The sequence below is a fragment of the Mycteria americana genome, chromosome 5 (assembly GCF_035582795.1).
Source record: "Mycteria americana isolate JAX WOST 10 ecotype Jacksonville Zoo and Gardens chromosome 5, USCA_MyAme_1.0, whole genome shotgun sequence".
In the NCBI taxonomy this organism is placed as follows: domain Eukaryota; kingdom Metazoa; phylum Chordata; class Aves; order Ciconiiformes; family Ciconiidae; genus Mycteria; species Mycteria americana.
The window spans coordinates 13166785-13184549 of record NC_134369.1 but is presented as its reverse complement, the minus strand read 5'-3'; the positions used below and the strand labels follow the sequence as shown (position 1 = coordinate 13184549).

The following is a 17765-nucleotide window of genomic DNA, read 5'->3' as shown; positions in this document are numbered from 1 at the left end:
GATTATGAGATCTCATCTTGAGTTTATTGCCCCAAAATGAGATGCAAGAACTGATCATCACAGCCTTCCTAGTCACCTCCAAGGTACTGCATGTAAACCATTCATCTGCTCTCTTAAACCACACCAAAAGTCGATTTTATCTACATTAGTTTACATGGCACTGAAAGGAGTTACAAGAATGTCTCGGATTTGGAGGCAGAAGTGAGAAGCTAAGGAACAGTCACTTTGAGTCACACTAACAAGAACCACAGAAGCACATCTGGATGTGCCATTACACTCTTCATATTGTGACAGAACTGCATACAAGGACCTAAGCTGCACTTTGTCATGCATTGTGAAAACACACAAACAATCCAAGGAAAACAAAATATCCCACAGTTACAGAAAGGGGGCCAAGATGAAAAGCTTGACTCAGCAAAGTAGTGGCATTTGGATTTATGCTCAGTTTCATTTAATCCCTAGTAATTTTTTAGGATTTCACCTCAAAGTCGCAGATAGTCTACACTGACAGAACTGATTCTGTACCTGAAGAACCCCAGCATTGAATCATAAATTCCTAAATAGCTCATACACGGGTACAGAGACACACTTCGAAGGCTACTTTGTTCTATTCCTTTTGCACACTGCTAAGCAGATGGAAGAATAGGCACTTCTGGGTTTTTGAAGTCAAACAACTAAACAGGCTTAATTTTTAAAAGCTTTTCCCAAGATAAACCATCTTACTTTGTGAGTTCATGATCTGAAAGCAGCTGTTTTAGATGCCTAGAGAGCAACTTCTTTTCCATAGAGAGACGAACCCAGGCTCTGGCCTTGCCAACATCTGTTTTGATCTCACTAATGTTCTGGATATGCCTGAAAAGGAGAAAAAAAAAAAAAAGGAAACTGCCCAGTATTTTTGAAGTGTGACAGTTCTTTTGAACCAAGCTAGGCTGAAGAAGGAATTTTGCCAAGAATGCAAAATATCAGGCAAACTACTAGAAAAAGAGGCATGACCACCTTAATACTCAGCAGTATCTAAATTCCTTGCATATCTAGCTGAAAAAGAATAAGAGCTTGAAAAGGAAATATCTGCAATGCAGTGCCCTATTTACAAAATTCTAAACCAGGCCCATTGCCTCACATGATTTAAGAATCATTCTGGACCTTATCACTGCAATATTTATGGCTGAGTGGTTTGGAAAATTAAATACTGTCTTTCCATGCTCAGTAGTAGCTTTTCTTGCATACAAGACACAAATAATATATTTTGAAAGGACAAGCATGTCCCTTGAAAATCCTCAATTCACTCCTTCCCACTAAAAAAAAAAAAAAAATCAGATGTTGGTAAGGAAAAAGGAGGAAAGAAAAATCATTTCAAAATTAATTTAGAAGTTCTGCATATTGTTTTTTGATGTACTGAAAAGACGGCATTGAGCAGAAGTTATAGTTTAATTCACACTACAGTACTCAATGTTAGATAAACCCATTCTTTAGATCAAACAACTTCTTTAAACTGCTTTCTTCACTGAGAAGCAGGAGTGAACTCAGAGCTAAGCAACCAACTTGGCAATGACAGGGAAAATACATATGCTACACCCACATCTCTGTGGAAATAAAACAATACAGAATACTTACAAAAAGATGAAAACTGTATTAGGGTATTTCTATAAGCCAGTAGCTGTGACAATATAAAATCTGCTCAGTATGAAACATTTTTGTAAAGGTCAATGAAAAGGTTGCACTATATACTTTAAAACAGTTCAGCAGGTTCCTTCCCCACATCCCCCTCCTGATGTATGAAACACAGACTTTTCTGTATGGTACACATTATACGCAGAAACAAGTATGCAAATCTCACAGGTTTTCTGTGTTGGTTTTAATAGTTTAAACTCACCTCATATCCTGGATGAGAGAGATTCTAAGAGGTGACATGGCTGGACTGGTATCAGACTTTCTCCTTTCTGAATCAAGAAGTATTCCTAGATTCAAAAGAACAGAATTCCTTGTTAGTAGAAATCCATCTAAAGATTTTAAAATCAATATAAAAAAAGAAGGTGAATTAACACCAACTTGCACTCTTGTGTTATTGGTGACTCACTGCTTTGTGAAGATATTGTGGCATATTTCCACTGCAAGTGACATGAAAATTTAATATGCTACACAGATGGTTATGCAGATCAGCACACACTGAGCATTAGCACATTAATTAGCTTAGATTCAGCTGAAATTGGTATGACATCAAATGGCTTAAGACATATACTAATCAAGTATATGTCTTTAGAAAATACTAAAGACTACTCTATTTTCTTTCTACGTAGTAAAACTGACTGGCACTGTTGACACCAGAAAACAGCATTCAACATGTTTTACTCTGCACACTACACATCATATGCTCAACTAATCTATCACTTTGCACACTCCTGTAACACCACTACTTCTTAAAATAGCACATTTTGGGGTTTTTTTTAAGCAATACTATTCAAATTCCAACTCTAGAATCAAATTGTATAATAAATACAGTCCCTGCCCTCAATCCCGGGTTAGGAAGCATAAAACTGATTGTAACTTCAGTCTGATATGCAAAAACACTATGGACCAAGTGACATTCAAGAGACCTTAATACTTTCCAAATCTTTGGTTTTGATTGCTTACAGGACCTTGTGCATGTTAGTAATGCTCAGCTCTTTGCCTACAGCAACTTTAAAAAAGCACCCACCGCCTCCCCCAAACCCATTGTTCTCTCCAAAGTTGTACCCTTGCCCCCATCTGACACAAGTAATAGTGTTTAAAAATTACATTAATAACCTTAGAAACAGATTATCAGTGGATCTTATGTGCAATATTACTTTTACTGCAACATTTGATGTAACAAATTAAAATGTTTCTTCAGTGTTTTTTGTATTTTTTTTAAATGTCTTTTTCTTTTAAACAATAAGCTTACTGTTCAGTTGTTTTTCAAGAGAGAATGTAAAACTTCAGGGTGTAGAGCACAATTTTATATGCTTATACTTGTTTTCCACCCCCACCCATAACATAATATGCTTTGCCAGTCATGCAGTGACTATGTGTCATATGGAGGATGGTATATCGGAGCAATCCATTTTAAAGCCTATCTTTGAAACATCAGATAGTTCTGATGTTTCAGAGCCACCAAACAAGTGGGCTCAATCCAAACAAGTATATTGTCTCAATACACCAGGTCCATATTAATTCTGTAGCGGATAGATACTTGATTCAGTTATATTGAGTGAAAGATATTTCCAAGGAAACCATCTCTGCATGGTGCAAATCTGCAGGCAGCTCTTACTCATTGTTTTTTTATCATCATCTTCCAGCAGAAGCCAATCTTACCTGAGGTACTGAAGCTGCCTGATGTAGTTTTTCTCTGCCTGTTTTCTAGGTAGTGTAACAGATGAGACCACAAAGCAGATTTTCCCTAAAATTAAAAAAAAAAAAAAAAATAGTAAAGAAATCACTATCAGCTGAATAAGTAAAAAAAAAAAAGTTTAAATCATCATTGAAAGTATCAGCCATAACAAAAAGTTCCTTTAAATATGTTTCTCCCTATAAAGTCATTGGTAAAAACCAAAAAATGAGACCCAAGTTTGAGGTGCTCGGGAGCTGTAAAGAGGTTAAGAAAGAAAAGCAAGAGTCAGACTACTGGGATCTAATGATTCTGGTAACAGGAAAAAGTCAATTGAACTTCATTTCTCATAGTTCATTAACAGGACAAGAAAACATTTAAAGGCTTCTAAAACACTATGTGTGAGTAGAGTTCTAAGTCTGAGGCCATAACCTGTATTATGTGTCTTTCCCTCCCTGCCTCTCCAGTAGTGAAATGACAAGATATACAGAGCCAGCCTGAGTAAACCATCTTATACCTGGACCAAGCCTTGTTCCCTTCAGGGTAATTCAGGGTTATAGGTGCATGCTGTCAGTTTTCAGAACCTCAAAAAAATCCCCCTCATTTTCATCAAGCAAAGGACTTGGATAATCACTTGGATAAGAAAAGACAACCCAAAACACAAGCAGGACAATGAAAGCTTATCAGGAAGAATACTCCAGCTCTACACATTATAAAACCAACTTAAAAGTTAAAATTTGGGATGTAGTATTTAGGCCAAGATAAATCTGTCAAATAATGTTAAAAGGTGCACCTTGTTCATTATGTTGCTTTCTTAAACCTCTGGTGGCTTAAAGCAGAGCGCGAGGAAACCTTTTGCTGGCAAACTAAAAAGATTCTTGGATTCATCCTAAAATATCCTGCATGATAAATCAAAAGCTTGCAAAGCCACAGAAAGGCAGCAGTAATTGAACTGAGGCTCTCCAGCACCTTAACTGGAATTACGTACAGAGGAATCCCAGTAAAGATTTAGCAATTCTGCATTTCAGAAAAGCAGTCATATTATAAAGCCATATTTTTATTTACTACTTTGTGCAGAAAGAAACCACGACTGTAAAGCAACAGTTGGCAATTCAGCACTATCAATGTAATTAAAATCATGTAAGTCCCTTCCTGGAGGTGCAGTAATTATGGTTCAACTCTGAAATATTTTTTTTAAAAACTACCTTTAAAAATCTCTAAACACTTCAATCCTATAGCTCATTACAGTTGACATAAAGAACTAACAACCGTGAGGGATTATTCCAGAAGTGGCATGTCTCCAGAAGGTAAAGCTAGAGTATCTGTAACATCTGTGTTGAGAGACATCTATTAAAAATATGCATTCAGTGGTGAAGATATAAAAAATCCAGAGAAGCTCAATGCCTCATGTATGTACCCGACACATCCAACATGGAAAGCCAACATTGCAAGTCTTATAAAAACATAAAAAGAGAGCATGAAAAATATCAGCCAGGGAACAGTTACATCCATTTCTCTCAATAAACACACACATGCACACACAGTCTAGTGTTCAGCAACTAGCTGCCATGGCAAGGACAACTGCAACATGAAGCAGCAGCAAAGGATCCTGCAGCAAATAGACGTCAACAATCATGATGAATGTAAGAACTCATGCAGTATATATCTGCCCACTTCCTTTACCATCATGTTACTCTCCTTTAACTTCACCAAATAGCAATGATGATGCAAGATGTGTCTATAAGGGAAAGGAAGACAGCCTAAGGAAAGCAGTGGGACAGAGAACAGGCAAGGGAATAACCAAGGCCTTCTGAAAGTTCAGACTACTTCAGTCATTAGGCCCTACATTCGACAACTCTCCTGCATTGCTATGGACAAAGAAAGGGGTGGATTCACTTTGCGTGTGGAAGAATCAGTAGGTAGCTAATATAGGACTATCAAGGTTCATCAGCAGGGAAGAGGTAAAAGCAGGGATTGGTGAAGGAAAGCCATCCTCCTTATTACTATGGTCATTTGAGAAAGAAGAGTCTTCCTTGGCTCATTATTGAAAAATAAAATAAAATTGATGTATAGAACAGCAGGCTTTTGCATATTTAATAAAGGCCAGAGCACACAGAGAATTGGTGGTGCTTTTTTTTTTTTTAAACTGTGGATCATAACATGAGATGCACTGCACTTCCTCCATCAGGCCTCTATTATATTCCACCACTCTATTTATTCCACCGTTCAGCACTGTTTGCCAACATCTGCAATCAATCCAAAGCATTAACCTTATGTAGGGTTGGCCGTCTGGTGGTCTGAAAGGCCCAAATCTGAGTTGAAGCAGAGTATACTGATGCTCTGTCTTCTAAGACGAAAGCAGTACAGCTTCTATCCTAAGTGATATACAAGAAGGAAGGGAGAGAATCACATGATAAATCTTCACATAGAGAACTGCTGTATAGTTTGAAGGAGAGCAGATTTAAACACTGGCACTTGGGTGCTGGGAACAGAGATACTGAATTACAGTTGTCTGGATTATGTACATTTATTCTGCACATTCTTTTAATAAAGTTATAATCCTCGCTGTCCTTGCTGTTCCTTTGTACAAAGGAGGAGGAAAGGATAAAGGCCTTCCAAACTCCATCTAGTCCCACAAGCGACTCCAAACAGAAGAGCACAACAAGCAATTATTAATTTCATGTGACAAACAACACCTCTAACTAGTGATCTTGTAAACGTCACTTAACTATCCCTACATCATTCAGGAAGAACCAAAATAGCAAGGGTTTTACTCTTAAAAACTAAATTATCCTTCATGAAAACAAATTCCCATACCTTATCCCATTGACAGCACCTTTAGCATACACTGCTTTATAGCCTATGCAACTTCAATAACAAAAGTATTAAGAACACAGAAATAGTTTTATTTATCACCCTATTAAAAAAACCACCAAAACCCACAAACCAAACCAAACCCAACCCCCAGGTTAAATGGAAAGAAAGTCTTCCAAGAAGTCATCTGTGGAACATATCTACATGTGCATTTGCACATGCCCCAGAGCAAAAAGTAGAGACAGACAAGGGGGCAGTGACTGACATAAAAAAGGCTGTGAGGGGACACACACAAGTATTTTAACATGTCTATATAAACACAAAAGGTATCCTCTGAAAGCGGAGAGAGGAAGACCATAACATGACTCTAGGAAAGTGTGCTCTGCAACATACTGGAATATTTGTTCCTCACCTGTTTGACTTGCAGACCGTGGCTCCATATCCTTTCTAAGAGGTCACACAGACTGGCTATCAGGGTATTCTCTTCTACACCTGTGATATTCACTTCACCATGACCTAGCTCCACAGCTTCTCGACCCATTTTTTCAACCAACATCCTCTTGGTCTCAAAAAGGACAAGGCAAAAGAGAGTTAATTCTTTCCGTGGGAACTTCCAAGATCACTTACACTTTTTAAATAACCAACAAAGAAGCACACAATAGCAAAGTTGTGGCAGAACAACTGGGTGTACGCAGTATTTCTGAAGCTGGTGCAGGACTGCATTTCTTTTATCCCTGTTTTTCAAGCCATGGCAGCACCACTGTCGATCACTTTAATGGGCACATAAACTTCCACAGAGTAACCTCAACAAAGGGAATAGCAGGCCACACATTGACAAGCTAGAGGCCTAGCAGCAAGGCCCTGCAACGCACGTCTTGGGTGTTTTTGAAGCCTGGTGAGTGCTGGACTGGGAGCAGTACACTATGTCCACCTCCTCCCAGGGGAGGTGGACGTGCACAAGTGCTTCCAAGTAACAGGGGGATACGTCATTCCTGCAAGACCCTGTTCTGTCAGAAGGGTATTTGCGTTTAAACCAAACCCATTCTGGACTGCGTCTCTTGAGTTTCCCCGATGAGCCACATTCTCCTAAATCGTGCACAATTTCACACTGGTCAACAAAGCTCTCACCACCTCTTAAAGTACAGTCTCCCAGTCACAATATACTCATCACATAGCTTACCTGGAAGGAAAAATGACTAGGGAATCACTTCTGCTCATCTCTTATGCATTTTTTCATCTTTGTTGCTATTCTAGAGTAGCTCTCAAATGCGTAATACTCCCTTAGGCACCTATGCACAGTCTTAGTGGAGACGAATAACTCTAAGTTAGTGTCTAGCTGCTTCTCCTCCTCACCTCCCCCAGTAATTTCTCTCTCTGCTAACAGCAGGCTCACTACATTCCCTAGAGTTGCATTCCCACAGTGAAAGAGTGAAGTCTATCTTCAAGGATTTTCACTGTCATATGCCTCTATTAAGTGAAGGAGATTATTTGGACAGTTTCATGCATACAGAAAATGAAAGTGAAATCAGAAGTAGATGCATATATTAAACACGGTTTTACAAAACATTGTATACAATTGCTATATTACCTTCACTGACTTAAGGCAAGAATGTGTCTATTTTATAATTATTCTCTTTACTGTGGTAGTATAAACATTAACACTTAATTCAGATTAATATATTGTCAAATATATACTGGTGAAGCATGTCTACAAACTAATGCCAAATTTCTTCGTTAAGTGCTTGAAAACTTACATTTCAGAAGTTTGTTAACCCACTTCCTTTAGTTATGAGAAAAGGTCCTGTGTTTTTGCCACAACCTCCTCTTTTGGAATATTTACTCTTGTTGAAATAATATAGTCTCATTAGTGATAACTGAAATAAGCTACAATAGACATGGGCAGCGGGATGATAAAGACCCATCAGAATATTCAATCTCTTTCTATCATTTTACATTCTCTATCATTTTACATTCTCTATCATAAGTCTGCTTGATAAAGTTTCTACTCCTTGCAGAATTTCTAAATATGTTATCTCTTCATGAATTTATTTTCATGCAAAAATCTTTATACAGATACCATGCAGAAATCTTTATATGGATAAAGCAGAAACAGATGGTGGAGAGGGGGGTTCAAACATATTGGCCAAGGAATGGTCCATAAAGATGGATATATGAGGTGTAAGAGAACAGAAATATTCTCTATATTACCTTATTTCGGCATTCCTTCAACAAGCCTTCTACAAACTTCCAGTTTGTTTGTGCAATTACCGACGGAGAGAGGTTAGACAGTTTGGGCTGCCGAATAGCGCTGCCCAGATTCCTGGCTTCTTGGATATACTTCTGTATTGGGGTAGAAAATCGACAAATACAGATAAAAGCGCAAGTGAGACTACTTTGCCAAGAGAAAAGGATAAACTTATCTTTATAACCCATCCCTGTGCAATGAGGAAGAAAGGATCAGGTCCCCTTTCGGAAAAGGCCCCTTTTCATATCCAGCATTATATTGGGCTGAGACATTTAAGGTACTATTTCACTGGCGGTCAAATCTCCATTTATGTTGTCTATCTATTATTAGAACACACATTGCTGAATAACAAAAACACAATACAAACTGCCAAGGATATTTAGATGCATAGAGATTCAATTACTCCCTCCACCACTGAGAAGTGTCTTGTTATTTTTTCACATAAAATAAAAGTTTGTAATAATTACCCAGACCAAGACTATTCAAATGGCAGACTGGTCTACACAGGGACTGCAAGAAAACTTTGCCTGGAGCTTGACAACATCTGAGATCTGCGCTATGCTCTGCATTCCTGCAGATCTCCTGTTTCTTACCCACCCTCCCAGCCTTTCAGGAAGCAGTGGCAAAATCCTGCTAACAGCTCTCAGCTGTGAACCATCTGCATTTTTGAGCAAAATAATTTCCTAAACTCACTACACTTGAGCTTTTCTGCTTCTGTTACTGCCATCAAGGAGTTGCCACTGTTTTCACCTCAGAGACAAGAACGATTTGACAAATGTTTTGAAAGACAGGTGATCACAGGTTGGTTGGGGCATGACTAACTGTGAATAAGTGATAAAGAGAAAGTCCTGTACAGGCACTGACAGAATACTCACAATTAGGACATATTTCACATTAATAGGTAACTTCTCTAGCTTATACTGAAATAATGACCAAATGAAAATTCAGTGAATAGACATATTTATCAAACATGATATGATCTTTGCAAAGAGGGAAAACCATACCTCTCCATCAGCCCTGCACTAAAGAGCTATGTATATACATTTAATTATGCATCTTTATCCAGAACTATGATTACAGTCATATTGTTGATTGGACATACCAGGTAACGCTCTGACACAGATTTTATAGAGGGCATGAAGGGCCAATCATGCTGGTCCCAGTCTAAACATAACTGCAACTGAAGCTCTGACATGGAAAAGTCCAGGTGCTGGCAGGACAAGTTGGTAGCAAAAAGCCAAGCAGACCATGTAAAGCGAAAGTGGTAAGCACATATGAAGTAATAAAAGCAAGCATGCAAAACAGAAAAGGAAAAGAGTGAAGACATAATACAATGCAGAACTCCCAAGCATTCAACATAAAAATAAATTCTTAAGTAATGAAGCTGAAAGGAAAAAAGAAAAGATGGTGTTCAGTCATTGGATTGGTGTAAACATTGCCCTCCGCTGGGCACAAATATTTGCAAGTTAAAAGCCACTAAGTCTCAATTCCACAGATTTTTGTTGGCTGCCCCAAAGCTTTAATTTGTCTAAAACTCACAACACTGCACTTTGAAACCACTGCTTCCTGCTCAGCCTGATCCCCAGTGTTCACCTCAGGAAGGCTCCCTCCCCATTCTTTCCGACTTAATAGGAAAATCTGTGGTTCACCTGGGAGAGGGGGCCAACATCCGATCAGTATTATGTAATCAGCGAGGTACAGGATAAAACCCTAAAACACCAGCATAGATTAACTTGGCAGTTGGTACCCTCACCTGAGCATGTATTTGTAATTTTTATTCCTGAGAAATTATTTGCCTCGTGTGACAGAATAACTCCTACAGGATAATCAACATGTGAAGAGTCAGTTAAAAAAACAAAACAAACAAAAAACCCCAGAGACTAGAGGTAGATTTTTGCCTTTGTAATTACCTAATTGAAATCTCAGAAGTTTACGTGTGCTAAACATCATAACTGTTAAAAGCAATAATGAGGTTACAAATCAACTATTCTTCACTTCTGTTACTTCTAAGTAAAAAGTACTTTAGAGTTATCTGAGCATATGGAACATGTCAAACCCAGAAACTACTCGTAGCTTTTTTTATTATGCAGACATTCTTCTATTACATGGTTGTGAATGACATAGATGACACTATACTTCAACAAAATTTTAACAAACCAATGAGGAAATTCTGGAAATTAGTATACTGGAAAGGCAATTAAACTCATCACTACCATAAAAGAATGAACTGGACAGACAAATACATTTGATTTTGACAACACTATCCTAACAGACACAAGACTACTTTAAAATTCCAAATGAAGCTTTTCTGAAGGTATTTAGTAAGGCAAGAGATTATTGTCTTCAATGAGCAACATACATTTAAAAAAAAAGTAAAGCTCTGAGGTTACTAAACAAAAAAATGAATTCTGGTATTTTAAACCAGATTATTCTTGGAATTACCCGTAAATCAACACCCAGTATAACAGTTTGCAGTCTGTATCATATGAATCAGAAACTGTACTGTAATTAGGTCACATCACCCAGATCTTTCAAAATCCCTTCACCACAAAGAATAACTGTGTCAGCTGTAGAAGCACTGGTGAGAGAAGTTATCAGTTCAGAAGGTGGGTAAATCAGCAGACTGTGCTGCGTAAAAACAGGCAGACACAAACCTACAGTATGGGTGGAGTTCACACTCCCACCTTAGCACGAGGTTGTGTGTCAATTTGCCACCTTAAGACTTCTTTTATGGTCTACAGAAGAAAAACAGGCAACTCCAAAAGGGCAATACTTCTGATTTTAGGATGAAATTAATCACTCTCTGGAGGTGGTTATCTTTCCTCCATCAAATATACAAAAGAAGCACAGGGTGACTAAGTTAGAGACAAGAAATAGATGGCTAAAAACTGTTAAGATCAATTCCTCCCCCCCCCCCCCCCCTTTTTTAAAAAAAAAAAAAAAAAAAAAAATCTTTAAAGCATGTGATGACATTTTCAGGGAACTCTCCTATACATGGGATGAAATAATTTTGCCCCGAGAGGGAGTAAAAATGGCATAACTTTTAGAATAATCAAACTAAGTATTTTTGGTCTGCTAAGGGCCAGGAACTTCATTTGTATTAAATACAAATAAGGGAGAGCAGAGATGGACTGCAAGTAACTGCCTAGACATTTCATAAAGGTTACAGAGCATTATTCAGGCAATTGGGGGGGGGAGATCTCTACAGTTGAACAGTTTTCACCTCTCTCTGATCATTGTCAAGACGCAGGTGCTCTGTGTGTTGCTTCTGTCTGTCCTTCCGCCTCCACTGTGCAGGAGCATTTCTTTTTGTCCACCTACAGATGGAGGAATATTATTAAGCAAATGTCAAGAGTTAGGTGAAGGGGAGAGGCAATGGGGGAAATAAGAACTTTCTGTCTTATTGTATATTGAACATGTTGACATCAATTACATCAAAGTGCAGCTGCAAATACACACAAAGAATCTCTGTAGAAGAATCCAACATTGGGCAATGAAAGGATTTCAGAAAATTAGATCACATACACTTGCTTTGTCTTTTTCCTTTTTTTTTTCCTATGATATCCAGTTACAATTTACACCTTTTTCCTCTTCCTTCAAAGTTTTTATAAGAAGATATCCTAAAATATTTGCTAGCTCTTAACTGCGATCCAATAAGGAGATCTGCTTTTATATCGACAGTAATTATGAGTAACTCAAAGTACATCAACTATAACCTCAAACATAACAGGGCTTTCTTAAGTCAATTTGCTTCTGGAAGTCCAGATTTAAAAAATTAAAAAAAAAAAAGAAAATAACAAGAGATAACAAAAAACCCACCACACACAACCCACCCACATCATCTGACTTGTTCGCACTTAAAAAAAAAAATATATATTAAATTTGCTTTCTAGTATCTCTGCTTTAGTACCATTATATAGATCTCGCCAACATCCAGCACCTGTTGTCCTAGCTTACTCACTTGTTGCTTGCTGGTCCAGTGGATAAAACATCAGACTGAAGCTTGGGAAAAAATCCAAGCTCGTATTTTCCTTGTCCGATTTTCATGTCCAGCAAGTGTGGGTGGACTGCAGTGTGATCTATTTTTGCTAGCCTTAATTCAATAGATTTCTCTGAAATAGTAAGAAAATGAATTTTTTAAAAGGTGTCAATCAGACATGTATCTATAATCACACATCCTCAACTAAAAGCGGGTCTCAAATTTAAGAGAGGAAGTGGAAGTTTCTTACTGATCCCAACAGGTACACTAGTACAAGGGTTTATTAAATATCAAAGAACTGACACCAAAAGGAGAAAAATGTTTATCATCTTAAGCTCAAACATTTTTCACACAAAGCATGCAGGAACACAGCTGAGTTCCATTAAACCTTACACGAATTTCTTCTCACATATCAGCTTCCTATGTAACATTTAGTTCCCCACTTAAGCTTACACCTCACCTTTTCTGGTCTGTTTTTTTTTGAGGTTTCAAAGCATGAATCGTTACTTAACTTTAACCTAATGTCTACAACAAACAGCACTGACTAGCTGTATTTTCTTAAGTGTCAAGCAAGTGGCTTATTTCTCTTACCAGCCTCATCAATGGTTGTGCACTTTTGATACATAGATGTGCGCAGAGTTGGCGTCCTAACATTTAGCAGCCTAATTTTATCCACTCTAGAATCAAATACTCTCAAAACAGGGTCTTTGTCATCTTCATCATGGCACATAATCTTATTGTCAATAAAAGATGCAAACATTTGGGTCTCCAGGAATCTTGAGAGAAAAGGCAAGTAAGGTTCAGGCTGGTCCGACAAGAAAGATGCCTAACAGACAAGAAGAGATAAGAGTGTTTGGGAGTCTGCAGAGAGATACATCTACGAAAAGCACCAATTTTTCTAATCAAGGATGTATTAGAGTGCTTTGGTGCCACTTAAAGCCTAGTTTTATTACACACACTAGTTCTATCTCTGAAACAGGCAGTCTACATGAAATCTTCGGTTTCATGACAATCACCTACTATGTAGCACAATAATTATTAAACTGTGATATTAGCATTTCCTTAATTTTCTAAAAATTTCAGCAGAATCCCAGCAAACGACAACAGTAGTACTGCAGGTGTAGATATTATGTACTTCTGGCTGGGCTCAAAGCTTATGAAGTTGATGAGAATCTTTTCATACGATTTGATGGGAATCAGATTAGTGTTTTAGCAGGCAGTGCTGCAACATAATCATCATCCACATGAACTATCCTGCTGACAAATATCTGATCTCCAGTAAAGACAACAGTAGTAAAATTTGAAGAACTGGGTCTTGTGTTTCCCTAGAAAAGAGCTAGGGATACATTTGGTACACATGTTGTGTGGGGGCATGGCTTTAGCCATTAACATATTAAGCAATTCCTCTGGTTGAAAAAAAAAAAAAATTTAAATAATTTTCACTAGTAGTATTTAACCTTAACGTAGAGGTTAGCCATAAAGTGAGGCTTCCTAAGCTATTTTTCTACAGCAAGCTGTATTTTTCTACAGTATCCTTAAAAGAGTATCTTTATCTCTCTAGGTATGTACATGCACATATTTTTCCACATAATATACAAGATGTGACTTTTCTTGCGGAAAACTGAAATTTAAGGAAGAAATTACAGTTTTGACAGTACTATTTTCCATTTTATGGCCCAATAAACAAAGTCTTAGGTTTGAATACTGTTTTACTTTTCACATTGACATATCTTCTTATTACAACTTACTTTATCAAAGTTTTGCATCTGTTCCCTGTTTGTAAACCAAGATTCCTTGTCCTGACTGGGTTGAATGACAAATACTTCATAATCTGCAAACATTTGTGTAAAGCGGTTAGCAAAAACTTCACGGATTTGAATGTTCAGCTGGTAAATCTTGAACTCTTCTTCATCACACTGAATTTTAAGATCCTTCTTGCTGCTGGTCTCTTCTCGCACCCCCAACTGAGAAAGTAAGGGAAAACAAAAAAAAGTTTGTATTGTTGCTTTGTCAGGTATTCTAGGTATACAAGCTCTTAATCTGCCATTCAGCTACTACTCCTCAAGTCAACATTCCAATAAAAAAAGTTACTTACAGTTTCAAGCACTGTAATAAAACAGCAACCTCAAAAAATCTAGAAAGAAACCTTTGTCTATAAAAGTCCTAATTTCAATAATAAACCATAACCTACTTTATTATTGGTTGCACTGGATACGCATTAGATTAAAAAAAGGATAGATAACAACCATATAAATGCCCACGTATGCCATATACTTAATTTACTTTCTTTTACCCTTTAATCACCTGCATAGGCTTTTTAGGGGTTTTTAATACCCCTGCATATTAGGCAAATACATATTTCTATCTGGTGTAATACAAGTCCAGGTTTAGTACTGTTACAATTCAATACATACCAGCTTTCAAATGAAGACAGAAACTCACAGTAAAAAGCAGCTGTGCATGTCTAGTGGCCAATTTCCTTTAACCTAAGTCCCTAGCAGCATAATGCACAATTCATCACTACACAGCCCAGAGTAATCTTTAATGAAATAAAATGCATTTTCAGTGAATGTGGGCTAAGATTTATGAAAGCAGCAATATGAGATTCAGATACTCAATGTACATTAGTTTTGATAGGAATTGAGTATCTGGGGGGGGGGGGGGGTGGGGTGGGTGTGGGGGGTGTCAAAGCCACAAGCATTCAGGCACAATTTTGAACACAGTTTTGCTACCCCTGCCTTTGTTAATTATTATAAGAGGCAGTGCCACATGTAATTAGACATAATATCTAGAGCTTACAACATCTGCACAATGATGCAGTTGCTGCAGCTGTCCCATGCTTCTTAAAGTACCTTGGTTATATCAGTCCAAGGCCAGCTATAAATAGTATCCTACAGCCATGCTCTCTGCTAGACAGCGCTCTGCTATTCAGCGATTTCTTCTAACTGCATCCCATAAGTAGCACTTGGCATCTATACATTCTCCATTAATTGGGTATTTGGTATGCAGCAGGTTTTTTAAATTATTTAAGTATTTGAGAAAATTTTGACAGTTATAACCTGTACACTCCTATCATCACAAAAAATGCTAATAAAATGGGACTTTAACTACTATGGAAGAGAGCACAAAGTAGATAAGGCCTAAATGTGCAAAAACTTACAAGAAATTAAAAGACCTGTACGTCTCCCACCACTACCCAATCCGTTCAGCAAAAGAACAAAAGCTTCTTACCAATTTTCCCCTGAACAAGAAGAAAACAATGGAAAAGAAAAACCTGAGAAAAGGAACACAGCTGAGTTGAGCATCTAGTCCTGTCTAGTAAACAAATGCTTCTTCTTGTAATCCCCCTGCAGCTCCCTCCCCACAAAGTGGCTCTCCTCCCCAGACTATTGCAGGTCACACAATTTCTATCTCTGTTTGGCCCCACCTGTAGCCCAAGTTACAGTCACACAGGTAGGAATCAGACTCAGCAATTAAGAACTGGTCAAGATAATTTAAACATGCAAGAAATAAAACCTGTGCTGAGAAAGTCTTCATTCCATTCCACAAAAGCTCAAAAACCCCACAGTGGTCTTTCAGGTAATACCTTTTCTGCAGAAAGGGCAACAACTTTTTTTCCCAATTTTGATTGCCAAAAAAAAATAAAAATCCAACCAGGGTCACCATGAGCTGTGCACATTCACTTGCTGGGAATCACACTAATGCACTTCACAACATCAACCAGAAAAAAGCATCACAGTATCCCTATGGCAAGCATATTATATGCAAGCAAAATTATACACATTCTACACACAATGAGAAAGAAAGATACCTATAGAAACCACGATTGGATTCCAAGTTCAGGATTACCTGGATGTCAGTTTTAGCTATGTAAATCATAAGAAAGTGGTGTAAATTTAGAATAAATCTTAAAACCAAGAATAAACAAGGCAAGGTGTATTTTTAAACACATTATCTTGGCAAAGAAACACCTGGGGGATAGCCAAAGGTTTCCCTAGATGTTGTGGGGTTAAATCCCACTTCCCCTCTTCCCCCAAGCTTGCCCTTGTCTCTACAGATGTTCACAAACCTTGTCAACATATTAACATACAGTTCTTTCTAGTGAAGACAGACAAACAGAGTCTTTGGACCATGAGCTCAGACCACCTGCTACTGCAGATTGAGAGAGAGTGCAGATAATTTCATAGCTTACCTTTTCTAGACTCACACCTGTTCTTTTAACAAGTGCCTGGAGTCTTGCAATAGTTTCATTTTCCTTTAGCAGCTCATAGGAATTTAAAGGTGATCCTGCTATGTTCCCATTTCTTTTATCAGAAGCCAGGTCACATGCTCTGAGGCTCTTCATCTTGGAGGCACTTTCACTGCAGTGAAGGTTTCCCTCAGGTGGAATTCCAAAAGCCATTAGTATCTCTGAAATTTCCTGAATGAACTCAAGTTTATTTGGGAACTGGGGTAAGTCTTCTGGCAGCTCGATGAAATGGTTGTCTACATCCACAAAGCACAGGTTAGCCTAGGATTTAATTTAGAACGGGATACCATTACAATATCATTAAGCACAAGGGTCACATTTTAGTCATCTTTGGGTTTTGTGCTTATTAAAGGATTCAAATACATTTGCATTTGTTTGGTTATTTTGTAAGACAGACTTGCCCCAACCATAACTGAACTGGTTGGTTGGCTTTGAAGAAAGCAGCACAAGGCCTACCTTTCCAGGTCTTTCAAGGAGGTAACTAAAAGAAGACTTTAATGTTTTCTAGGTACAAAAGAGATTGTAGCATATATTAGGTACAGATGGGCAAATTTTTTCCATACACATGCAGCTAGATTTTAACTACCAGGATATTTGCAACACTATTTTATACACGTGCATACATAAGCAGGTGACTGCCTGTTGCTCAGATTATCAGTCTGCTCCTCTAAGAGATCTGGCGAATTCCTTTCTAAAAGGTGCACTGGTATTGCAGAAGCTGCAATAAAGTTATCTTCTCTTTTTTGTAAGCAGCTCGAGAACTAAGGCAATTCCCTGAACGAGTTTAGAAGTTTGTTTCCAAGGGGAAAAATGAATTGAACTAGTTTCAATTCTGTTTTCATGTTCCAATCTCTGTCTCATTTACCATCAAAAAAGACCAAGGGGAAAAAAAAAAAAAAAAAAAGGAAAGAAAAACCACCTATGTGGCTTCCACAGCAACATCAAAAGAAGCTACACATCTTTCAAGGATTTACCTCACCTATATTTGGTGGTGGTGGGGTTTCCCCTTTTGGCTTCTGCATTGCAAAATCTGTTACAAATGGTTTCCTAACATTACATAATTACATACTTCACAGCAACAACCCGATTCATGTGTGAAATCTGCTTGGAAAGTTAAGTATACAGAAGAAACGTT

At 37.8% G+C, this 17765-nt stretch overlaps 1 protein-coding gene across 4 annotated transcripts in view; it reads right to left on the bottom strand.

Moving 5' to 3' along the window:
• DENND5A (DENN domain containing 5A) overlaps nucleotides 1–17765 on the bottom strand; it is a 69966-nt gene that overhangs the window by 13610 nt on the left and 38591 nt on the right. The window contains exons 6-16 of one of the 4 annotated variants that reach the window (XM_075502174.1): nucleotides 16574–16891; nucleotides 14130–14345; nucleotides 12973–13207; nucleotides 12364–12514; nucleotides 11626–11719; nucleotides 8366–8497; nucleotides 6570–6722; nucleotides 5614–5718; nucleotides 3331–3415; nucleotides 1874–1958; nucleotides 724–852 (exon numbers count right to left, since the gene is read on the bottom strand). In XM_075502174.1, coding sequence (XP_075358289.1) covers nucleotides 724–852; nucleotides 1874–1958; nucleotides 3331–3415; nucleotides 5614–5718; nucleotides 6570–6722; nucleotides 8366–8497; nucleotides 11626–11719; nucleotides 12364–12514; nucleotides 12973–13207; nucleotides 14130–14345; nucleotides 16574–16891 — 1703 coding nt within the window. The remainder of the gene's footprint in view (nucleotides 1–723; nucleotides 853–1873; nucleotides 1959–3330; nucleotides 3416–5613; nucleotides 5719–6569; nucleotides 6723–8365; nucleotides 8498–11625; nucleotides 11720–12363; nucleotides 12515–12972; nucleotides 13208–14129; nucleotides 14346–16573; nucleotides 16892–17765) is intronic. The other 3 variants (XM_075502171.1, XM_075502172.1, XM_075502173.1) reach the window with 3 other exon arrangements.